The sequence below is a fragment of the Spermophilus citellus genome (genome assembly GCF_964194105.1).
Source record: "Spermophilus citellus genome assembly, chromosome: 7".
In the NCBI taxonomy this organism is placed as follows: domain Eukaryota; kingdom Metazoa; phylum Chordata; class Mammalia; order Rodentia; family Sciuridae; genus Spermophilus; species Spermophilus citellus.
In genome coordinates, this window is record NC_138188.1 from 162,751,950 (window position 1) to 162,777,303 (window position 25,354).

The 25,354-nt window shown below is 54.6% G+C and overlaps 1 protein-coding gene across 4 annotated transcripts; it reads right to left on the bottom strand.

The window, feature by feature from the left end:
• Positions 1 to 2,040: 2,040 nt before the first annotated feature.
• TMPRSS3 (transmembrane serine protease 3) lies at positions 2,041 to 25,354 on the bottom strand. Of its 4 annotated transcripts, XM_081302016.1 has the most exons (13): positions 24,984 to 25,350; positions 23,679 to 23,823; positions 18,416 to 18,526; positions 17,491 to 17,607; positions 17,000 to 17,123; positions 13,681 to 13,806; positions 12,286 to 12,329; positions 11,636 to 11,801; positions 10,704 to 10,873; positions 9,108 to 9,203; positions 5,992 to 6,134; positions 5,195 to 5,347; positions 2,041 to 3,104 (listed from the first exon to the last, which is right to left on the bottom strand). In XM_081302016.1, the coding sequence occupies exons 1-13, from the start codon at positions 25,002 to 25,004 to the stop codon at positions 3,087 to 3,089; spliced, it is 1,434 nt and encodes a 477-aa protein (XP_081158142.1). In that variant the 5' UTR covers positions 25,005 to 25,350; the 3' UTR covers positions 2,041 to 3,086. The 4 variants fall into 4 exon arrangements, with proteins under 4 accessions (XP_081158142.1, XP_081158143.1, XP_081158145.1 ...); XM_081302017.1 differs by lacking the exon at positions 23,679 to 23,823 and having other exon boundaries at positions 24,984 to 25,349; XM_081302018.1 differs by lacking the exon at positions 2,041 to 3,104 and having other exon boundaries at positions 5,224 to 5,347; positions 5,992 to 6,067; positions 24,984 to 25,354.

Below are 25,354 nucleotides of genomic sequence, written 5' to 3' on the forward strand. Positions count from 1 at the left end.
GGGGCTTTGCCCTGCATCTGTGACTGACACTCCTGCTTCAGTTGAGAACTGGAAGTCACAGTCATCGGGGTGTCCCCAAATCAGACAGGCACCTTCTGTACCAGGAGGAAGGCAAGCATTCAGGTTTTTATGGCCAACTATGATATTTAAATTGTTGACCAAACAAATAAAATTAAATTAAATAAAAAAGCAAATAAACTATTGGCCAATTTTTAACACTCTTTTCCCCAGACTTTTTCCCCCACTCTTTTCTAGAATGTTGTTAGTTCTTCTCCTTCTCCTTTTTTGTGGTTCTGAGCATTTGACCAGATAGTTCTACCACTGAGCTACATTCCCAGCCCTTTTTATTTTATTTTTTTATTATTTATTTATTTATTTATTTATTGAGACAGGGTCTCACTAAGTTGCCCAGGTTGGCCTTGAACTTGCATCCTCCGGCCTCAATCTCCAGAGTCACTGGGACTTCAGGTGAATGCCACCTCGCCTGGCTGTTGTTGGGTCTTCTATAATTCTTGTTAAACGTTAAAGTCATAGGAAATACTATTGAGATTGCTGTTTCTGGTGGCTCTGACCTGGATGGCTATGGGGACATTCACCATCTCAGGACAGGAATGTCCACAGCTGGCCCTCAGGTCCCAGGCAGCCACGGGCAGCCCTCTTGGTCTCTGGTGTATCCTCCAGCCATTTCTCTGGAGATGGCTGCAGGCAAGAGGGCTGTTGCCATGACTGTCCCTCCTGGCCTGGCTCTCAGGCCCCAGAATGGCCTAAGCTGCAGCAGTGGAAGCAAATACCTCCTTGGAGGAGGAGAGTTGGTCAGGACTTGGATTCACTAACATGTCTCAATGGTTCCCAACAGCTGGCACAAGAAACTTCTGCCTCAAAGGCCAAAGTGTCTGACTCCGTCTTGCTTTCTTTCCTGTAGTATGATGAGCTACTCCAAATCCCAGATACACCACTGGCCCTCCATGGGACCCTGGGAGAGTGCTGCACTTCTCACATCATCTCATCCACGGAAGAGAATCATACAGTCCCTCTCTCACTGAACCTTTGTGAAAATAAGGCAGGCAAACATGCAATGTGCACAGAACGGGCTCAGGCCCCAGCACCCGCGGGTTCATTTCCTGTCTGCATTACCCAGTGTCTTTCGTCAGATGCCAGACATCGCCTAACAAAATTAGGCAGCAGTTAGAGAAGACAGAAGCCACAACAGAGTAGAAACTTGTTTCTCCAGCAAGATGGTGCACAGGAAGTCTTTCCCCTTCTCTCTGTGGATATTTGCTGTTTCCAAAGACAGATGGGCAAAAAGACTTAATGTAAAACTGGGCTGGACATTTTCTATTACGGAGTTCCCCTCTTACCCAAGGTTCCTCTTTACAAAGTTTCAATTACACAAACTCAATCATAGTCTGATACTACAAAGTGGCAAATTCCAGAAATAAACAATTAGTAAGTTTTAAATGACAGCCATTCTGAGCAGTGTGATGAAATATCATGCCATTCTGCTTCATCCTGCCCAGGATGTGAGTCATTTCTTTGTGCAGTGTATCCACACTGTATATACCACCCACCTGTTAGTCACTTAGAATCATCTCAACTATAAGATTAGCTGTCATGATAGAGCAGTGTTATGCCCAAGTGACCCTTATTTTACTTAGTCATGGTCCCCAGGTTCAAGAGAAGTGATGCTGGCAGTTTGGGTATGCCAAAGAGAAGCCATGAGGAGCTTCCTTCAAGCAAAGGTAAAATATCAAAAGATATTTTGAAAGAGAGAGGCCACATCCACACCAATTTTTATTAAAGTCTCAGAATTGCTCTATTTTATCATTAGTTATTACTTTTAATCTTTTCCTATGACTAATTTAAACTTTACCATAGATGTGTGTGTATATATAGGGAAAACATGATATGGAGAGAGTTCAGAACTACCCCCGCCTCAGGCATCCGTGAGGGTCTCGCAGTGTTCCCCGAGCACAAGGGCTGTACTGTGTGGGAATCTGTCCATGGCTCTGGTGTGGGTGGGGAGATCCAAATTCAGCCACTGCCAGCCAGTTTGCCCTAGCTCTTGTACTTCATCTGTCCTCAACACACACATGCACACACACACACACACACACACACACACGCACGCACGCACGCTTCCTGGAGCAGCTCCTCCCCAGGCACCTGATCACATCCTGCTCTCTTTTAAACTCACTGGCCTTGTTCACCACTGCCACATGCAAAGCCACTGATTCAGATTCTGACTTAATCTGTGACAAGCACCAGAGGCCAGTGAGACGTACCAAGTGACCCTCCTCTGTTACTATGTGACATGGGACTCAGGGCAGGGGGGCCAGCTGGGAGGGGCAGGTGTGCGGAAGATGAACAGACTCCATGGAGTTGACCTGCGGCCATCTACTCTTCTTGTTTTTAGTGCCCCTGGGTTGGAGCTGGTGGCCCCTTTCTACCCAGGACTTCACCTCTTCTGACTTTGCTTGTGAGTCTTGTACTGTAATATGAGGCCACATGAACCTGCTAAGAAACCTGCTCCAACAGAAAACGCAAACTGCACAACAGGCACAGAAGAGATCAAAGAAGAGGCTCCGGTCTCAGGACTTCCAGCTACACGGGTAGTCGGCACTCAGCCAAGAGTGAGATGCAGGGTTCTCAGGAAGCCAGAGGCCAATGAGGAGCCAAGCACCGGGCTATGAAGACACGGTTCTGGTATCTAGAGGGTCACATGGGAAGAGCTGCATCTACAGGGATGGCTTTCAGGGCCCTGGGTCCCCGTGTGTGGCCAAGTGGCCATGGTGCTCTGCACCACCCTGCACAGAAGAGCCCTGGGCTGGTGGGAAAGGCTGTGCCTGGGGACAGCCTGCTTCTGTGCCTAGTGGGAGGCAATAAGGAGCTTCAAGTTCACTTCAGCCCAAAGCCCCGGGCCGCGGCATTGGAAGAGTGCCAGGAGGACGCCTCCCTTGGGCTCTGCTATTCATGCCTTGAGCAGAACCCTGGAGGCACCTGCTCAGTCCAATGTACCCACACAGGAGTCCAGGGAAGGATGGAGCCGTCTCCCTTGAGAGCGCTGGTGGCAGCATGTCCCCCAGTCTTCAAGTCTGCAGGTCCCTCTAGGAGTGAAAAACAGAGGGTCAGCATCGTCATTGACGAGTGAGGACAAGCTTGGCCTCAAGGGAGCAGGCTGCGGCTGTGTGTGAAACCCGATGCCCAGCCAGGCTGCCCTGCTTCTCCTCACCGCCCAGAGAAGCCCATGCCCTCCCCCTGGAACCTAGGACTTAGCATGGTGTTCCAAAGTTCAGGCTGGAGTCAGAACAGTTGGCTTTGTGACCCAGCAGGCTACAGAAGATGGTGTGACAGCGACCCTGTGACTGACAGGACAGTTTGCCAAACCAGGCCAGTGCTGGAAGGGCCCGTGACAGAACTCAAGCAGGACAGCGAACACCTCCAAGACCACGCAGTGGAGAGGAAGCCACTTCTAAGTCCCTCCTGGATGTCAGAGGAGTGATCCCAAATCAGGTCCACAACCAGGGACATCTCCTGCAGACTCCGTGGTCAGAGGTGGCAGATGACTAAGATGCCCTGCAGAGAGCGTCAAAGGCACCTGCCAGCCACTCCTCAGAGAGCAGGCTGCTTCCTGAGAGTGGTGAGAACTTATTCTAAAGCCTTTCAGGGAGCCAAAGCACATGGACTGGCATTTCTCAGAGGGCCCCGAACACCCTGTGCATACAAATCACCAGGTCCTCACGCCCAGACCCCCAGGCAGACTGCCTGGAGGAGGTCCTGTGGCAACAGCAGCCAGGGAGGGTCTTATGCATCCCAAGTTGGAGATCTGGGGGTTCCACTGTGCAGAGCCGCACTGGGTGACAGTCTGGGATCTGCTTAGACTCATTCTCGCCCCCTTTATAATTCGGAAGCCCGAAGCAGGTTTCCTCCACGTCATGCAAGGAGGGCCATAGTATCTGCCACCCGGGACAAGGCTCCGAAGGCCTCGCCTGCCCTGCGGGGAGACGGCAAGCTGCTCACAGGCCCTTGCCACAGAGCAGAGGTGCTGGGACCAGAACCAGTCGTGGGCCTCCCCTTGAGCCCTGGGAACCAGGCATCTTCTCATTCGAAGCGGAAAAAAAAAATCAAGAGGAAAAACCAGGGGTCCACGCCTGAGGCACACTAGGCGTTTGGCGTCCTCTCTTCCTCGATTATTTCAAATGCGAAAAGCATTTTGAAATGGTCTTTGACCCACAGGGATGGGAAGCAGAGTGGTGGGTACTTGGCTGGAGAAGTGGGGAGGGCTGTTAAAAGGGGACCAGGTTCACTTGGGGATGATGACAATGCTGTGTGACACAGAGGACACACGACATGGTCAATGTAAGGGACACATGGTACTGTTCACTTTCAAATGGCTCATTCTGTGCTGTGGACATTTAACCTGAATTAGGAGTCAGGGAGAGGTCTTCAAAACTGATCCAAAGAGTAATATGAGACTCAGTCTGAGGCCAAGTCAGCAAATATTTGCCAAGTGCCCTGGAGGCCACGGCTTGGCCTCGCCTCCCTGCCTCCCGGCCTGCTCTGGAGGAATGGGGTCACCCCCACCTTCTACCATCACAGCGGGGCCTGTGTTCACTGGAAATTCCCATCCCCTGGTGCCCAGCAAGTCTCAGCGGCCTGGAGACTCAGGGCTCCGCCTGCCTGCCCAGGGCCTGATGAGCCACTTACTGACCAGGGCTCCCCTGCAGGCCCTTCCCACTTCTCTCCCAGGCAGACCCCCCAAGAAGCACAGCCTGGGCCCTGCACACTGGAGATCTCCATTCCATCCTAGCTCCCAGCAAGGGGCAGTCCTGGAGGGAGCGTCCAAGGCCCTCTGTGGCCAATTCCATGGTGTCCATGGTCACTCCACCACCCACCCTCTGTGGGTGCACACGGCACACTTGACTTGGCCCCGCCCCAGAGAGGCTCCTTTGGGACTGCCCTTTGCCCTACTGGGTAAAGCAGTTCCATTCTTCTCGTCCCCGTTGGGGTCCCTCCTCAGTGTGCCAGGACCACACCTACAAATGGCGTCACCCAAGGATTAGCCATGCTAGAGGACTGATGCCCTGAAGCCACCAAATCACCGCTTGCTGAGTCAGTAGCCACTGGCTCATCTGGCTCTCTACAGCACAGCTGGGCCACAGGGGAACCCGTGCGAGCTGCCGGAGCCGGCACCCACCTCCATCTGCTCGTGAATCCAGTCCAGGAAGGAGGTGATGCGGGTGTAAACCCCGGGCTTGTTCACTTCGGCACAGCCAATGCCGAAGCTCGTGGCACCCACCAGCTTCCACAGCCTGCGCTCTTGGCACACCAGGGGCCCCCCACTGTCTCCCTGGATGGCAGGAAGGAGGCAAAAGTCAAGGGGACAGCACAGTCACGGTGCCCTGGCCATGGCACAGGATTCCCCCCTTACAGCCTCACAGGCTCCACAGGAGGATGGCTCTGTGTTCCCCACCAGCCCTTCTAGAACGCACGCTGGCATTCCAAGGGCGTGGGCCCAAGGCCCCACTGGGGCAGGTTCCCTCCAGCTGTGTCTCCCACCAGGTCTCAGATACTGAGCCCATGAGGGTCAAGGGTGGCCAAGGGAGCTCTGGAGGGAAGTCTGCCTGGGCCAGACCCTCAGCGTCCTGTGGTCCACCAGGCAGGATCAGAGTCCTGCCCACTGTGTCTTTTGGGGGCCCGGGTTCACTGGCTCCCACCTGCCTCCCTCTCTATTAGCCCCTCACACACTCAGAACTGGGCTGGGGGAAGGAGGGAGAGGCCCTCCCCAGTCCAGCGGCCTTGCAGACCCAGAGCACTGGGTAAACACCAGCCCCTGCCGCCAGGAAAGGCAAATATCTTAAGCAAATTTCTTCCCCACGCTGTGTAAATTTGCTTTTCGTTCAATCACAGGGCTGGTGGTGGCCCGTTTCACGTGCTGGGTCACTCCTGGACCCTTTCCCGCGCCACGACCCCAGGGCCGTCAGGAGCCCTTACCTGGCAGCTGTCGACACCACCTTTCAGGTAGCCAGCACAGAGCATGGAAGGGGAGATGATGCCTCCGTAGACATCCCTGTGGTTACAGAGCTTGTTGGAAATCAAGGGGACAGCTGCATGGTTCAGGACAGGGGACGCGTCACCTGCTCCAAAGCAAGAAGGGAATGTCCAGGGAGGAGGAGGCCCAGATCAGATGCAGAGGGTGTGTGCTGGGGACTTGGGTGGTGAGGCACGAGGGGCAGGCTGCCCAGCTGCAACGGTGGTCATGGCCAGGGCCTGTGGGTGGCCAGCAGACTCACCTGCTGTGGACATCCCAGGCCTAGAGCCTCACCCCCTCCTGAGTGGGCGGCAAGTCAAGGTCACTAATTTCCCTAAGGAGCCTGGAGTGAAGGAGGACACGGGGCAACTGAGCCAGGGTCCCCCCACCCCAGGGCCTGTCGTGGGCCAGGCTCCCGACACACCAGCCAGTCCAGGTTCCAGGAAGGAAACTGAGATTCATGAAGGACACCTACAGCATCTGGGCAGAGCCCTGCAGTGGTCAGCAGAAAAATGCCCTCCAAGAACATGCCCATCTTAATCCCTGGAGCCTGTGACCAGTCACCACACCTGACAAAAGGGACCTGCAGGTGTGACCCAGGTATGCACCATGCCACCATCTGGATTAGGTGGGTGAACTCAGTGGAGTCACAGGGCTTAACAGACTCAGAGGAGGTGTGGTGACGGAAGCAGAGGTCAGGACCAGGGAGAGGCTGGAGAGCACCGAGCTCCTGGCCCTGCAGCAAGGGCAGAGCCCAGGAGAAGGAGGAGCAGATTGTCCCCGAGCCTCCAGAGGGCGCCAGGCTACCAACACTCTTCAGCCCACTGAGACCAACTCTGGGCTCCTGACCTCCATAATTGTAAGGTGATAAGTTTCTCATTTTAAGCCACTAAGTTGGGGATCGTTTTTTGCAGCAGCCACGGAAGACCAATACCCTGAGGTGCGTCTGCCTGACCACTGAGAGGGGTGGACCCCTCCACGAGAACTTGCCTTTTCACTGTGGAGTCCTTCCTCTCCACCCCTAGCAGACAAGCAGGGGTGTGTGGGTCTGTGCTCCTCAAAACCCACATCTTAATTGACCAAATTACATGGCTATCTTATGTCCATGTACAAATATGAAACAAGAAATCCCACCAGATGTGTAATTATCTACACCAATAAAAGTCCACATCGTAAGTGCACAAGTGAGTGTCACCTGCGTTTTCTGTCGGCCCAGGTCCTCCCCACATCTCACCCTCAGTGGGACTGCCTAGTGCTGCTGTCCGGCTGAGGAGCCATCTCCACCCACCCCACAGAGATTCCATGGGGTCAAGTACTCTTCTCCGGGTACTCCTAATTCTTGAAGATGGCCCTGGCGAAGGGCAGGGTGGGAGGCTGAAGGTGGACCCCACGCCTGGGGCCAGCTGGTTGTGAGAACCTGGGCAAGGGGTGCCCTCCCTTCTGCCTGTGTCCTCACCCACACATGAGCACAGTGATAGCACCCCCTTGGGGCTGCTTGAAGGAGCAGGCAGACACACAGAGCTCTGTGCACACCACTCTGGGTGCAGGAGGAGCTCCCTGCACAGAGCTCTGGTTGGGAGGAGCTTCCTGCACACAGGCGGTGGGGGCAAGCCCCTGGGACAGGGCCTGGCAGGGAGAGGGAGATGCGGGCTTGGTGGGAAACTGAGCAGATGCACCAGGGAGAAGGGGGATCTCCTGCAGCCCCTGCTCTTCCCAGTCCCCTGTGATTCAGTCCTTCTGGTGGGCTGGGTGGTCTTGAGTGAGCGCTCCCAGGAGAGAGTGGGCATGGTTTGCTTTCCCTGCTTGGCTCCACAAAGCAGAGGCTGGTCCTGATGGAGCTGGGAGCCCCTGTGCGGACCATGTTGACAGACGGTTTGACTGAGTGGGTGGGTGGGCTTGAAACCAGTGAGCACTGTAAGGACCTGGAGCCAGGATGGACACCACTGGGGGGTGCTGCTGGGAATGCTGGGTAAGCAAGGCCCAGGGACACCATGGACCTCGTAGGCTCCCGCGTGCCTTCCAGAGGGCGACTCAGCTCACAGCTGTCCAACGGAGAACAGGGAGCTTGCTGCCCTTGGTTGAATTGGGCCACCCCCACATACTACATGCAACCATGAAATCCAACGCTATTTGGAACTCAGTGTTTGCAAATGTAATGAAGGGAAGAATCTCAAGGCGAGATCATCCTGCACTCAGGCAGGCCCTAGACCTAGTGACTGGAGTCCTTACAGGACAAAGGAGAAGGAGATCTGAGGCACAGCAACACGGGAGCACCTCGTGGAGATGGAGACTGAACCTGGAGTGACACATCCATAAGCCAAGGAGCACAGAGGGCGGTGGGTGCCACCAGACCCTCAGGAGACGCCTGGAGCAAATTTCCCTGCAGAGCCTGGGGAGGAAGCAGGCCTGCCCACACCTGACCTCCGACTTCTGGCCTCCAGAAATGTGGGATGTCCCGTTTCTGCAGTTTTAAGCCAGTGGATTGCAGCCATTTGCCACGGCAACCACGGGAAACCAACACCACTCCTCCTAACAAGGAGCAGTTGGTGGAGACCCTGCCGTGACCACACGGGCACCCCACTCTTCTGAAGACAGAGGCTGGGTTTATTCATCTGCTGCTTGCATTGTCTGCATGGCTACTTTTGCTGTTATCAGAGCAATAAGATCCCATCAGGTGGCTCTTTCTACTTGACCTTTGTAAGATGAAATATCACACCTTTCCAAAGTCCCACAGGCACAACTTCTCCACCTGATACCCATCTCTGACTGCTCGGAGTCTCTTCCAGGCCGGCTCCACATGTTAGTTAATGGGTGGGAGGCGGAGGGGCAGCCGGGGGCCCTGATGATGTTCTCCCTGGAGTCTCATTTCTCCCCTGAGAACATCAGCACCTCGTGTAGTCCTCAGACAGGTGGGACCATGTCTCGTGACCCACAGCCACGCAGCAGGGGGAGTGCATGTACCCGTGACTGGGAGCTCTCTGCACCCCACAGGGACATCACGTGGGGACCCTGGAGGAGCCCCTTCCCAGTCCCAAAGTTCTGAGCTCTTCAGCTCAGAATCTGATTCCAGACCACTGACCTCCGTCCTCCGTGGCCCCCCATCCGGACGTCCAGCACACTTTTCCATCAGGAAAGTTCTCCTCAGAGTTGGGCAGACAAACTGGTTGGATCATCTCTGTTTGAAGAGGGGGAAATGGCTCAGGTCAGTGAAGCACCGGTCAGAGGAAACAACTGATCTCTGGGGGGCAACTAGCCCAGAGTAGGGGGCCCACCCCACCCACCACCCAGAGCTCCCAAACTGGACAGCATATGGGCCTAGAGGGGCAGCAGGGCTTTGCTGTGAACAGTAAGTAGTTCAGGCTCCGAGGGCTGAGCAGTGTCTGTTGTTACCACTCCGCTCTGCCTCTGGAGCATGGAAGTAGCCACTGGTGCTGGTCAGCAATGGGGTCATGCTCCAGGACGGTTTTATTTCCCCAAACAGGCAACAGGTGGAGTTGGGCCCCCCTGGTCAAGAGCTCGAGTAGGTACTTTGCTTAGGGAGCACCACATCGTGGGCATTCCTGCCACTCCTGATGTGTCTAGTGGCAGCAAGCTTGCCTGCATGTGAGGCTGTGCCACCCAAGTCCTCCCACAGAGACAGTGCCCAAGTGCCCAGGGCTTGCAAGTGTATCCCAAGATGTGCTTCTCTGGGTGGGACAATAATGGAAAGGCTAAAAAGGAATGAGGAGATGTGTCTCGGTGTGTAGCAAACAATTCCCTTTGACTCTAGGAACATTCCTTTCCCCATGTCCCATAGGCTCAAGAGGGGCACACAGATGCCACTGTGGGCAGACTCGGCTGCTCTGTGCAACTCCTGTTTCAGAGAGGGGAGTCCACCCGCCCTCTGAGCACCCATGGCCTTGGCAAGGGGATTTACTGGGGAGGCTCTAACCCAACACCCTTGAGAGTTCTATCAGGTGTGTCCTTTCCATCATTTTCAAAATGTCCCAGAGGCTGGACTTGACTCAGAGCAATAGGGCCTTTTGGAGCCTGCGGAACTCAGTAACTGGTAGGATGAGAACTCTTTTGAGAATTTCCAGGGAGCTGAGGATGCCTAGTACCTCGCCGCTGGTAAGGAGGTGGCAGGTCCTGCCACACCCACCGGGCAGCTCTGCATCTTAAAGACTGGGATCCTGTTCCTCTCCCTAGAGGCTCCAGGCAGAGGACCTCACACAGCAAGCTCCTGGACAGGCAAGTATGCTCTGTCCCTGCAGAAGGTGACTCTCTTCCACCACCTAGAAGCATCAGTTGCCCTGACCTGAAGAAGCTTTCTGCCACCAGATGGCACCAAACAGTCCACAGAGATTAGAGTAGCACCAGGAAGTCCCTGAAACTAAATCAGCATTGGAAACATGGCCAGGCTACAGATGAAATCTAAAAAAAGCGACAGTCTGCTAAAATTGAAAATTTGTGTAGTCTCCTAACATAATGGCCATATTGTCCAGGACATAAGTGAACATTATTTATGCCAAGAACTGTGAAAAGACAACCAAGTCATGCAGACACACACATAAATCAGACACTGGAATTGTCTGATAATGATTAGGCAGCTTTCATAAAAGTGATTCAACAAGCAATCACAAATTCTCTTGAAACAAATGAAGAGCAATGGAATGACAGAGAAACCCAGACGCACCACTGAAGGTGAGAGGCCCCGCCAGCTTCATCAGAGCAATGTCGTGGCCCAGCCTCTTTGGCTTGTACTTGCTGTGGTAGATGATCTTTTCCACCAAATGGGAGGGCTCTGGACTGTCCAGCAGAGAAACTAGACCCACTTGGATGGTCCATGACTTGGGGAGGTATAGGCTGAAATGAACAGACCCAGAGGAGAAGCACAGGAAAAACCCAATCATGCCACCCATTGATCTCAGTGTCCTGAGGGCCCAGGAGATATGGGAGATGTCGTCAAGCAAGAGATGGCCTAGCACCCTGCTCATTTGTGCCTGGCATCTGACCACGCTCTTATGCCCTGCAGAAATCAGGCCCGCAGCCTGGGTATATCCTAGATAGGCCTCACTCTGCACCACTGAGGATTCTCTGCATTTGAGAACTAGTTTCGGCTTTGCTTACTGCAAGGGACCTATCATCCCACAGCAACCGAAGCAGGAGGTAAAAATAGCAGGAGATTAGTCATTGCGTTGGGAAATCTTTTCTGTGGTTTTCTTGCCCTCTAGACTCCTGAGAGAAACTGCTCTGGGGTACTCGGTGTCCTGCACCCTGTCCCCACCCCGTGCTGCACTGTCTCACGTGGCAGTTAGAACACAGTCTGTGGATGGAATCAGCTATGCGAAGCTCTAGGGTCTTTGTTCAGGGGCTCTCCTCCTGCTGGGCTTCCTCCTCTTTCTACCTTTCCTGCATGAGCTGCAGGTCTGCAACTCTTCAAATGAGCCTGAGTCCCCAGTCCCTCCCAGTCAGTGATGGTGGCTCCTCGGTGGGGAGGACAGGAACCCTCCACCTGGACAAGGCTTCGTGGTGACTGGTCTGTCTGCTCACCACCCAGCTCAGCCCACCCCACCTGACCCAGGACAGGACAGAGGTCAGGGAAGACCAGGAGGCCAGGCCACTCACTCGTAGACACAGTGTGCAGCAGTGACGATCCACAGGGGGGTGATGACGGAGCCCCCACACAAGTGGTACCCCTGGAACTGAAGGCTGACCTGCCAGGGCCACTGTGCCAGCGAGGACACGTTTCCACCCACGATGCGTGGGCTGTATCCTGTTCTCAGACCACAGACTGTGGAGGGAGAGAGCGGGCTGCGGAGATCCACAGGCTTTTCTGGGGCAAACGGAGTCACCACCCAGACTTGCTCCTCCCAACATTGTTGCCACCACCTAGAGCTCACAGAGGTCCTCAGATGAGCACTGCGAGGAGGACCATATCAGACCCCAGCCAGGGGAACTCTGCCTTCTGCCGGGAGCCAGCGGCAGCTCCCCTGGGCCCAGGCAGCCTGTGTGTGCTCAAGGGGGGAGCGGCAGTGAGCCAGGCTCTCAGGATGTACACAGGGACCTAGGCCTGTCCACTGCTAAGAAGTCACCTGGGACTTCTCCACACTTGACAGGTGAGCCTGGCCCTGGCCCCTCCTCCAGGATGGAGGGACAGAGTTCCCACCTGGCACCTGGGAAGGAGGGCTTCAGAGCAGTCGTGGGAGGGGAAGGAGGAGGATGGGACATTGCAAGCCCTGACTCCTGTTTGGTCCTCTGCCATCTGAAGCTCTTACCTGTGCATTTCAAGGTAACTGCGTGACCCGAGGCACAGCCCTCCCTGAAATGGAAAAAAATGGCAGGCTTTGAGATATATGTCTGAGGCATATGAAATGGACATCTTTTTTTTTTATTTTTTTAACTTAGTCTTGATGTAAAAGAAAACCAGGCCATGTGCGGTGGCCCACACTGTAATTCCAGCAACTTAAGAGGCTGAGGCAGGAGGATCACAAGTTCAAGGCCAGCCTCAGCAACTTAGCAAGGCCCAAAGCAATTTAGTGAAATTCTGTCTCAAAATAAAAAATAAACAGGCCTGGGAATATGGCTCAGTGTTTAAGTGCCCCTGGGTTCAGTCTCCAAAATGAAAGAAAGAAACTCTAATTTGCCTTACTCTTGAATTACAATTTTGGTGTATGTTTTAAAGAAAAAGCAAACCAGGGAGCAAGACTGCACACCTCCTCTAACCCTGGAGCATCGTGAAGTGGTCCTCGCGCTACTGTGTCCGAGCCTCGCGTGGCTCTGAGGACACACAGACCATCGGCACATGCCTGGTGTCATTGTGGGTCAATACCCCGTGTTTTCCACACCCTGGCCCTTGGGACACAGAGGGCCCCCAGGGACAGAACTCCTGGCCATCCAGGACTCTTTCAGCCTGGGTCACACACCTTAGACAGGGCTCTGGAGCAGTGAGATGCTCTGGAAGAAATCAGGCCCCACAGGCCCCACACTGGTGGGGACCAGAAATCTGCTTTCTCAATAATGAGGGGAAAGAGGAGCCCAAGACCTTGGCAACTTTTCTGCCTTTAGAGCCCCAGCCTCACCATACAAGAGAAGCTAGCATCACAAGGCTGAGGACACGGGACATGAGGGAGGCCCTAGGTGCTGCTCATTCCAGGGTGGACAGGCCAAAAGCCTGTTTTCAGACAGAGGACACGCAGCCCAGGGGGTGGTCCCAGGTGTCAGGAGGAGAGGGTGGATCAGAACACCCGGCTGCGGCTTCCCCTCACCATCCAACCTGGGACAGCAGGCAACCCCCTCACCTGCAGGTGACCACTTGTTGCCAAGGACACCTGGTTTTCCTTCCCCGTGGGGAAGCATGCAAAGTAGGTGAGGGTGTTGAGGGACTTTGTAAGCAAGTTGCTTTTTTATTTCTTATTTCCTACCATTCTTCCTGTTTCCATTTCCCAAACAGCTGGAGTCCCTGCTGGTGACAGGCACAGCACTGCCTCGGTCACACAGGTCACTCCCTGACTGCATTTCCTTCCTTTCTCTGTTGGGCCATACTCGCTCCTACACTCCGCTGCCGCACCTGCCCAGCCTGACCACCGTGGCCACCCTGCAGACTCACTCCTGGAGCTGAGCCCAGCTTCACAAAGCCAGACGAGGACTCAGCACCAGCGTGGGCCACCTACCTCACGTACACCGAGTGGTGTAGCATGGTCACCTTGTCATCTGGCAAGAGGTGATTGATGGACACAAAGTGCCCCCGGAACTGCTCCTCCAGAGTGTCCACCCGGAGGCTGTCTGAGCTCACGTAGCTGCGAGCACATCAGAGGCACAGACTCAGCAGGTTACAGGGGCTGAATCCTTCCATCCACCAGCTCAGGGTTACAGGGTGGGGCTTCGTTGTGTCCACCCCACACTGTCGGAAACTTCCTTTTGCTGGTAAAATAAACTGCACACACCTTAGAAGGCCCCGCAGACCCGGCCCAGGCCCTGCCCTCCTACCCTGGTCCAGCCACCAGAGGAAGGATGGCTTCCTGACACACCGTGTGGTCCCACCTCTGTCTGAAATGGCCTGTGCTTGGCCAGTCCGGGGGGGGGGGGGGGAGGGACGGGGGCAGAGCCAGGTGTGGCCTTGCCAGGGGACCAACATGGAGCTAGCTGTCTGCTTAGAGCTGGGCTGGGTTCCCTGCAGAGAGGGAGAGCAGGGACTCAGGGGCCCCAGGACCAGGAAAATGGGAGAGACATCAGGAAGCAGGTGTCCAGGCAGGGACAGGAAAGGGGTGAGACAGAGAAGTCAGGCTGAGGGGCTCAGGGCAGAGCAGCTGCCTAGCCCACAAGGCCCAGCACTGCAGGAGGGAGGGAGGGAGGGAGGGGGGAGAGGGAGGGGATGGAGGGAAGAAGTGAAGGAGGGAGGGGGAAGAAAGAAAGGAAGAGGAGAGAGTTCAAGCATCTGAAGAGTCCCAGAGGAAAGTTGGTCTAGGGAATGAGCCAGGTATGGGGCAGGGGCTGCTCGCTCTGCACTCTGCGCACAGCAGCTCAGCCGGCAGGATGTCACACAGAGCAGGGAGTGACATGTCAGGAGGGCACACAGTTCAGTCAAGCCTGATCTGAGGAACACGTCCTGGAGCCTGCGTCCGTGACCTTGGCAGCCCTCCCAGGAGTGCTCAGACCACAGCAAGGGCAGAAGACCCTGGCACCAAGGAGCATGCTGTGGCTGGTCCCAAGAGAACCTGAGTGCACAGGCAGCTTGATGGGCGGGGACCTGTGACCTGCAGAGGGCCTCCAGGTGCCACAACTGGGGCCCACAATGGCTCAAAGCAGCAGCCACAGCATGAGTGTCACAGCAGGCTGCCTGGTGCCAGCCCCCTCCAGGCCTGAAGGCCACTCCAAGAGCCCCCTGGAGCAGGACCATGCTGCCCCTGCTCTCAGGGAGGAAACCAGGCATGGGCGATGGAACCTGAGCTCTCTGTTTGACGGGTCTGTTTATGTCTTTTGTTTATCACAAACATCTGCCATAGGATGTGGTAGAGACGAGGCTCAAAGAAAGGTTTTCAAAGAGAAATAGGAGGAAGCGAGAATGCAAAGTGGGTCTGAGCAATGGAGGTGACAGATGGGCAGGACAGAGAGCAGGGAGCATGGCGTGGGAGACAGGGCTGCAGGGGAGGGAGGGGGCCGGGCTTCTTGGGGGTGGGGGACAGTCCAGGGGGAGGAAGCAGAGGGGGGCTAAAGCAGGAAGAGGCAGGAGCAGGAGCAGAAACCGCCCCAGGAAGCTCTCCAGTGCTGCACGTGGGAGCATGTGTGCGTGCGTGTGTGTGCGTGTGTGCGTGTGTGTGTGTGCATGTGTGTGTGCGTGTGTGTGCGTGTGTGTGTGCATGTGTGTGCATGTGTGTGGGCGTGTGTGTGCGTGCGTGTGTGTGCGTGTGTGTGTGCATGTGTGTGTGCATGTGTCTGTGCCTGTGTGTGCGTGTGTGTGCATGCATGTGTGCGTGTGCGTGTGCGTGCATGTGTGTGTGCGTGCATGTGTGTGCGTGCGTGTGTGTGTGCGTGCGTGTGCGTGCGCGTGTGCGTGTGTGTGTGCGTGTGTGTGCGTGTGTGTGTGTGCGTGTGCGTGTGCGTGCGCGTGTGCGTGTGTGTGTGTGTGCGTGTCTGTGTGTGCGTGCGTGTGCATGTGTGCGTGCATGTGTGTGTGCGTGTGTGCGTGTGCGTGCGTGTCTGTGTGTGCGTGTGCGTGTGCGTGTGTGCGTGTGTGCGTGCATGTGTGCGTGTGTGCGGGTGTATGTGCGTGTGTCTGTGTGTGTGTGCGTGTGTGCGTGTGTGCGTGCGTGTGTGCGTGTGTGCGGGTGTATGTGCATGTGTCTGTGTGTGCGTGTGTGCGTGCGTGCGTGTCTGTGTGTGCGTGTGTGCGTGTGTGCGTGCATGTCTGTGTGTGCGTGTGCGTGTGTGCGTGTGTGCGTGCATGTGTGCGTGTGTGCGGGTGTATGTGCGTGTGTCTGTGTGTGTGTGCGTGTGTGCGTGTGTGCGTGCGTGTGTGCGTGTGTGCGTGTGTGTGCATGTGTGCGTGCGTGTGCGTGCGTGCGTGTGTGTGTGCGTGTGTGTGCCTGTGTGTGCGTGTGCATGTGTGCGTGTCTGTGCGTGTCTGTGTGTGCGTGTGCGTGTGCGTGTGTGCGTGTGCGTGTGTGCACACGCGCGTGCGTGTGGGGTGTGAACTTGTCCCCGCCGGTCTCTGCGCGTAGAGCCCACGTAACTCTCCAAGGCAGCTGTGGGAGCGACTGTAGCAGTGCTCGGGACACACGGGGTGTGAAACCAGGACTCTGTGGAAGGTCAGAGTTGCGAGGCTTGGAGGCCCCGGTTTCCTGAGGTGCAAACAGGGCTGCAGCCCACGCTGACCAGAACTGACCCTGCCCAGTCCCTAAGAGGAGCGGGAACCCAGGAGCTGCCCCTGCACACGGGGAACCCGAGTGAAGGGCAGTGAGGCGAGGCCAGGGCACCACGGAGGGGCAGCAGCCGTGAGGAGTCACAAGGAGGGCGGCCGTGTCGGGCCGAGGTGTGCCCCAGCGCCCCAGCCCCAGACGCAAGCTGACCACGAAGCAGAGGATCCCCTGCCCGTCTTTCTTCTGCCTGTGGCTAAACAGTGTCTCAACCCCTGTAGTTCACACCTCTGGCTTTTTAAGAGATGATGCTGCAGGGCTCTTGGGAAGAACACACAGACATTGAGGTGGCCACCAGGAGCAAGGAGGCCGTGTCCACCTCTGCCCCCCGGCTGTGGAGTGGGAAGCCAGAGCCATCATTTTTCAACTCCAAAGCACTCGTTGCAAGCATCCGGGGTCCTGGCCTGACCCTGAGGACCCCCCACACGGCTTCCTGGGCGACTTCAGCGAGTCACCTGGGCTGTCTGGGCTGCTCTTCTAGAGATGCTGGCTCACAGCTAAGCAGAAGGTGCTCAGCTACCTGCGGTGACCTGCACTCTCGCTGCCTGGCCTGGGGTGGACACGCTCCTGAACTTACCTGGGGAACCCCAGCTGGGCACAGGCGACGTTCGCATAGTGACCTTTCCAGTCGTCGGAGCACATGGTCCTCCACGAAGCAGCTGTGAACACCTGCAGCACCGCGTTCTGACCGCTCACCCGGACTGGCCGTGGGGGAGGAAGGTCTGTGAGCGGCCATGCAGGCTGAGGCCTGGGCAGAGACTGCTCCAAGGCCAGCTCCAGCCCTCCCCCTCCACATCTGGCCTGAGGCTCACCACAGCTGCCGCCCCACAGAGCAGGGGCAGCCTTACTGTCTGCACCGAGGCCTCCTGGAGGCCTGGTCTCTCTGCTCCTGTAGCCTCCCCAGCTCCTCAGCCCTCCCTGGTCTCCCTTCATCTCCAGGGCCTAGTGATAGCTAAATCCCGGCTGAGGACAGGCATGACCGTGACCGAGGGAAGGCCTCAGGTGGGAGGGTCCGAGCTGGTCCTGCCGGCCCCCTCCTGTTCCTGCAGTGAGCAGGCAGCACCTTACCACACCGAAATTCATCCTCCCCATCCCTGCAGTCAGAGACCCCGTCACATCGAGCTGTCAGTTCAATACACTTAAAGGAAGAACGGCATCTGTACTTCCCAGAGCAGTCGAAGTGGACTGAGGAAAGGGAAGAGGGTAGGAATGTTAGCAAGCAGCTCTGTCAGTGCGCCGCACTATCAACTGTCCACCTGCCACGTGGCGCTGACTAGCCCATCAATAATGAAACCTGTCTTGAAATTGCATCCTCCTCTGTGGCCTATTTCTTCCAGACCAGCTTTTGTGCTGAATTCCAGAGGGAGGGGCTGCATCCCACTTGGTCTTATTATGTGGCCTGGCCTTGGAAGCACAACTAAACATGAATTTAGACTCTGGAGGGTTCAAGGTCAAAGAAAACTACATGGCAGTAGGCCAGCTAAGCCGGTAGCCTGACAGAACTGCTGGGCCTCCGGGTTTCCTCTTAACTCTGGGCCGGGAGTGGATGGACTGTGGACCCCACGACCGAGCAGGTGGCATTGTAAACTGGTCTGTGATTCAGTCATTTGAAGGAGAACTGAGAAATTGTTCCCTCCTACATACCCTTTCTCCAACGACCCACTTTCTCAAAAGCCACACGCACCTCTCTGTGAAAGTATCTGGAGAACCTGGTGCGACCTGAATGCCCCCTTTGTCCCTCCCGCCCCCAGGGACACTCCTCCCTGGCCGGCTCCTTGGTGACAAAGCTCTAAGTGTGGCCAACAGCTCCTGCGAGCCCCACAAGGCTTTGCATTCATGCAGATAAACAGAGCCCCCAGTCAGCAAACCAAAGGGACAGCGGCCCCCAGTAGCTAAGGCTGAGGGCAGCAAGACCCTGGAGTGAGGAAGCACATGAAAGTGTAAGTGCTAGAAGGAGCATCCGAGAGCCTGCTGGATAATGGACGGTACTCACTGCCCAGACCAATGGCCAGCGCCAGGATCAACGCAATGATCCCCACGACGATGATCGGAACAAACTTCAAGGGCAGCAGAGACAGGATCTGGGCTGCCACCGCGTCTGTATCTGAAAACCAAGGGGGGCACAGAGCACCCGAGCAACAAATCTCAGAGTTTAGCCACTCATCCCCCCAGTGCAAACGCACCCCCAAGAAGGTGGCTTAATTAGAGAAAGGGCCACATTCTCTAGAAGTTCAGTGCTCCCCGGTCCCAGTCCAGCTAGTCTGTCCATCCTGGACTGAAAGATGGAGTGAGGGTTAAATGGTGGACCAAGAAGGACAGGTTGACCTCTGCACCCCCAGGCCTCTGAATGCCCCCTTATTTGGGTTTTTATGTAGCAGTCAACTCAAGATGCTGCCCAGGGGGTGGGCCTGACCCAATGTGACTGAAGTCCTACGAATGGGCAAGTCAGACACTGAGACAGACACACACAGAGGAGGATGGCAGGGAGGGACACAGGGAGCAGCTAGGGCAGAGGACAGCATGATGTGCCTGGAAGTCAAGGAATGCAGGAGGTTGCCGGAAGTGGCCAGAAGCTGGGAGCGGCAAGGGAGGGCCCCACAGGTTCCCAAGGAGGCACCCTGCTGCTGTCCTGGGTTGGCCCCCAGAAGGGAGACAATGAATTCAGGCTATTTTAAGTCACCCTTGGGTTCCATAGCCCCAGGACACTAGTTCAGAGGGAGAAGGAGCCCCAGGTCCCAAGGATGTGTCTCTGTAGAAGAGGACAATGTGTAAATCCTAGACAGGGTCCTTGAGGCAGACTCCCAGGGAGTCCCCAAGGCAGGACAGGGACACACTTCTCCATGTTCTTGCACAGACACCGACAGCCTCTGTTCTTGATCTCTCTCCAAGGATGTGTGTGGAGCAGGTGGCCTTGGGAAACAGAGGCAGCAGTCCCTCAGGGCAAGGACCCGTTTGCTCACTGCCCAGTTTGATAAATTAAATGTCTTTCCAGAGCAAAGTTCACACAGTTCAGCTTGCAGCCCGTTACAAATATTAGGGTGCCCTTAACTATAGGTCCTCCGGCTGTGACGCAAACCTCCCGCATGCACAGTATACACCTGGCTGCTCCCCAACTCTGGAGCTGAGGGTGGTGACCGGAGCAGCAGGCACAGACTGGATGCTCAAGTCACCCGCTGTGCTGAGTCATGTGTCCCTGTCTCCAACACAGGACTCTCTTGTCTCTGTGGCAGGCCAACCTGTTAGCTCGTGAGAGGGTGAAACTTCAGGCCCTTCACAGGTCTTGCCCACGGAACCAGCAGATTTGGTGGAAAAGTAAATGTAAAGAGCACTGAGATACCCAGAAGTGCCCGCCTCTCGGGGCACCAAGAGTAGTTCCACTGTTGCTCCTCCTACCAGGAAGAGCAGGTCATTTCACACAAATTACCTCATAGCTCTGCTGATGTCATGTTCATTAACAACGCGGAAGGAAGGAACCCCAAAGGGAAGAGAGCCTGTGGAAGATCACGCCCTGCCCGGCGGGGTGGGGGGAGTCTCACACCTCCCCTCTTCTAGTCTTGGAGACGTGGAGTGGGAACTTGCCCAGGGGGGACCTGGACAGACCTCCCTGCCTGCATCGGGAACCACAGCTTCACCCCCAGCAATAGAGTGTGATTAAAAATGGTCAGTATTGTCTCAGGCAGCTGAAGACAGAATTCAAAGACAAAAATGATAAAAAAATAAATAAAATGGGAGGGAAAAGAGGAAGCAGAAGGAAAGGGTCAGAGGGCACAGAGAAGTAGAAGGCAGATAATCATCACCCACTCAGAGACTAGAAATGAACAGCAAGTGCTTTGTCTTTGGCCTGAATGGGCTGAGCAGCTTGTTCGTGGCTGTATCCCCAGTACCTTGAACAGCAGCATTTGATAAATACTCATTAGATGTGTGGATGGATGGATGGATGGATGGATGGATGGGTGGACCATTCACAATAGCCTCAAAAATATATATATACTTGGGAATCAATCTAACAAAGAAGGTGAAAGACCTCTACAATGAAAACTACAGAGGGCTGGGGATGTGGCTCAAGCGGTAGCGCGCTCGCCTGGCATGCGTGCAGCCCGGGTTCGATCCTCAGCACCACATACCAACAAAGATGTTGTGTCCGCCGCCGAGAACTAAAAAATAAATATTAAAAAACTTTTAGAAAAAAGAAAACTACAGAACACTAAAGAAAGAAATTAAAGAAGATCTCCCATGCTCTTGGGTAGGCAGAATTAATATAGTTAAAATGGCCATCCTACCAAAACTGTGTATAGATTTCATGCAATCCCTATTAAAATCCCAATGACATTCTTCATACATCTAGAAAATGCAATCATGAAATTCATTTGGAAAAATAAGAGGCCCAGAATAGGCAAAGCAATTCTCAGCAAGAAAAATAAAGCAGGAGGTATCACAATCCCACAACCTGAACTATACTACAGAGCAATAGTAACAAAAACAGCATGGTATTGACACCAAAACATACACGCAGACCAATGGTACAGAATAAAAGACAGAGACAAACCCACATAAAAATGGTTATCTCATAGTAGACCAAGGCACCAAAAACATACATTGGAAATAAGATAGCTTCTTAAAAACTAGTGCTGGGAAAACTGGAAATCCATAAGTAGCAAAATGAAATTAAACCCTATCTCTCACCCTGAACAAAATCAACTCAAAGTGGATCAAAGACTTAGGCACTAGAACAGAGACCCTGTGCCTAACAGAAGAAAAAGTAGGCCCAAATCTTCACCATGTCGGCTTAAGACCTGACTTCTTTAACAAGACTCCTAAGGTACAAGAAGTAAAATCAAGAATCAATAAATAGAATGGATTCAAGCTAAAAAGCTTCTTCTTAGCAAAGGAAACCATAAGATAGTGAGAGAACCTACAGATTGGGAGAAAATCTTTACCACATACACCTCAGATAGAGCACTAAGCTCCAGAATATATAAAGAACAAAAAAACTTAACACCAAAAAACAGATAATCCAATCAATAAATAGGCCAAGGAACTGAACTTCTTCTCAGAAGATTATATATAATCAATCAACAAATATATGAAAAATGCTCAACATCTCTAGCAATTAGAGAAATGCAAATCAAAACTACTCTTAAGATTCCATCTCACTCCAGTCAGAATGGCAATTATCAAGAATACATGCAATAATAAGTGTTGGTGAGGATGTGGGGAAAAGGCACACCCATACACTGCTGGTGGGACTGAAAATTGATGCAACCACTCTGGAAAGCAGTATGGAGAGTCCTCAAAGAACTTGGAATGGAACCACCATTTGACCCAACTATCTCACTCCTTGGTTCATACCCAAAGGACTTAAAATGAGCACACTACAGTGACTCAGCCACATCGATGTTTATAACAGCTCAGTTCACAATAGCTAAACTATGGAACCAACCCAGGCGACCTACAACAGATGAATGGATAAAGAAAATGTGCTATATACAAAATTAAATATTACTCAGCCTTAAAGAAGAATGAAATTATGGCGTTTGCAGATAAGTGGATGGAACTAGAGAACATCAGGCTAAGTGAAATAAGCTAATCCCCAAAACCAAAAGCTGAATGTTTTCTCTGATAAGCAGATGCTGATCCATAGTGGGGCAGGGGGAGAGGGCAGGGAAGAGTGAAGGAACTTTGGCTTGTGCAGAGGCGAGGGAGGGGAGGGGTGTCAGTGGGGATGGGAAGGACCGTAGAATGAGACAGACATTGCTACCCTACATACCTGTGTCACTACTGGAGTGACTCTGACCATGCACAGCCAGAGGACGGAGAAGATGTGCTCCTTTGTGTACAGTGTGTCAAAATGCATTCTGCTGTCATGTATAACTAATTAGAACAAATTTTTTAAAATTCTAAAAAAAAAGAATGAGTGGGTGGATGGATGGATGGATGAGTGGGTGGGTGGGTGGGTGGGATGAGAGGATGAGTGGATGGATGGATGAGTGGGTGGGTGAGTAGGTGGGTGAAAGGATGAGTGGGTGGTTGGGTGGATGGGTGGGTAGATGGGTAGGTGAATGACATGTTGATAATGGAAACAGTTTTAACATAACATGGGAGGCCAATTCCTTTCATGGTGACACATCTAAGGCTTTGAGCCAGCAGGGGTTTCTCTTTACCCTCATCCCACCCCCAGAAGGAGTCTGCTCCAAATCCACTAATATCTACTGAGACATCCACCATTAAAAGAGTCTGCAGGAACCCCAAGTGTGACCTGCTGTGGTGTGTGTTTAGGTTTAGGAATTGACTCCCAGTGTGGGATCAAGACGGACACCAAGGGGGAGACTGCATCAGCCCCCCTTTGCCGGCAGTTCCTCTGCCTCCAAGGTGCTGTGGGAACTGCGGCAGCCCCACCCCACCCTGTATGTCCTGGGGACAGGACCAGAGTGAAAAGCCAAAAGACTCTCTGTAAGAGGGGTGCAAATGGTCAGTGGGAGAAAACTCCAGCCTCTCTGAGAAGGAGCCCCTGGCTGCTAGCAGCGCCACAGCCTCCACACTGCGCTCAGCAGGGGGCACGGCATGCTGGCCTCCCCGTGCTGAAAGGAGAGAGGTGCCAGAAAGCTGGGGAACTGGTGCCCCAGCACTGCTCCTCCTAGGAATCCATCCAACTGTCATCCTAGACCCACGCAAAGTCTGCCTTAAGACCCTGAGAAGAGCACCATGTACCATATTGGCACCTGGGGACAGCCTGGGCCTCCGACGGGGGGAAACCGGAATGAGAAATGGTAAAAGCCCATGGGAGAACACACAGAGAAACTTCAGTGACACAGAAAAGGGTCGGCCGACTTCCGTCAGGACCAAATGGAGACACTCAAACTTGATGGGCATTTGCCCTGACCTACACTCAGCTCCCTGTCCTGGCTGGAAGGCAGTCAGAGGCAGAAGTTCTCTGCAGGACTGGGGCCACTGCTACTCAGGACTTCCTGGAGGCCCAAGAGGTTTTCTGACCAGGATCTGACCCCTCCAGGATTGACCAGGACAGCTGTGGAGCCCCCGTCTCCAAAAGCCTCCCACCAGAGAGGTAGCACCCGCCTCCAGCAAGTCAGAAAGCAGCTGAAGGAGACAGTCCCTCCTTGTCCCCCTTCCCTCTGGGATCCGGCAGCCCTGGGAAAGGCGGGCAGCCAGCTGTCGGGCATGCGGACGTAAGGAGGGACTCTCGGCCATGGTCGTCATCTTTCTGTGGACACCGCAGGGTCTCACCTGGTTCCACCTACCTGGCACAACAGGACTTATTTTCAGATCATCAAGGCCAAAGAGTGACCGGAAGGAGAAGGGGACCTCGGTGGCCGGTGGGTCGTTTTCCCCCATGGTGACTATCTCAGGGCCTCTGAGGCTTGGCTCCACCTCCACCTCCACCTCCTTTAGCCGAGGAGAACAGAGACATTCATTCCCCACCCGTAGCTCCACTGTCAGAAGTATCTTTGTCACATTTCAAATCTGATCCTGATCAATTCCACATCTGGGTTTTTGTTGTTGTTGTTTATTCTGAACCACAGAGAAGCTATTTTTGCCACCGAGTTGAAAAAAAGAGCAAAAAAACTTGATTCCCGTATGACAGTGGCTTTCCCGTTGCCCGTTTAACCTGCTTGGCATCAATCGAAAGGCTCTTGCGGGGAGATGCCCCTTGGTCATTAGCAGTCCTGTGTTGTGCCTCAGCTGAGAAACTACTTTCAAAGTTGTTCTGACTGTCTTCACCCACCCCCATGAGCAGACCCCTGGGCCCTGTGACACTCCTGCCACAAACAACAGGTTTCCACACTCACATGAGGTCCCGTCCCCAAAGGTACCCAGCACCAGGGATGGGCGCCCGCCACCGTGTTAGCAGCAGCGCGGTGTCCCCAAACACGCCCTTTCCTGGCTCCCACAGAGGTGACCTAGTTAAGGATGACAGAGCCAGGCAGCCAGGAGCTCTGGCCTCGGTCACACCTGGGCAGCCACACCTGCTCTTCTCCAAGAGAACCCTGTGGCAAGGACAGGAGGACTGAGGCCATCTCAGTCACTCCCCAACTCCCGGAGGGACCCCAGGAGCCAGGAAACGGCAGAGCCCTGCAGGTAGATAAATGGCAGGCCCCTCTTCCGGTGTCAGGTGTGGGCTGGCGGGGAACCTGCCCCAGAGCTGAGACCCGGAGGACCCACAGGCTTGCAGACGGGAGCCTTTGGTCTGCCCTCCCTTCCTTCCTCGCTGCCCGTTCTGATGTTGAAATTCCAAAGGGAGCCACCGGCCACGCACAGCGAGCCTGGCTCCACAGGCCTGACACACGCTCAGAGTTGCGGGCCAAACACGGTCATTTCCCTGCATCGCGGGAGCGACTTGGAGGAATATCTTAGAAAATCAACCAGCTCGCGCTCGGCCGAGCCCGGCTTTGCTTCTTGCTGATGCCTCTGCCCATTATCAGCCTGTGGCAGATGAGGCAGTTTATCTTCCTAAAGGGTAAGAATTCATGGAAAAACTCCCTCCGAGGGCAGCGCCTGCAGCAGCCTCCGCCGGGCAGCACCGCCCCTCCCCGGCCCTCACTCACCATTTCTGGAGCCGCCATCATTCAAAGCAGAAATAATTTCCTTTTTCATTATAAAAAGAGGCACAGTGGTGAACAGCCGGCCAAGGGGGAGTCCAGCCAGAGGAGGCTTTCACCAGGTCACTCAGCCTTGTCGCCTTGGTCATCGTGGCCAATGGCACTTCTGCCGTGCCTGTGTAACCCAACCTGGACGTGGCTATCAGGTAGCCCTGGCTGGTGTGGTCAGAGAGGGGAGGGGCGCTGTGAGGGAGCCGCTCCAGGGGCTTTGCACAAGAGGACTCTGCAGGGCACCACTTGCTGGAAAGGCCTCAGGAGCCCTGCCCAGAGCTGCTTGGGCAGCCAGGAGAGGGTCAGGAAGCCCCTGGAGGGGATTC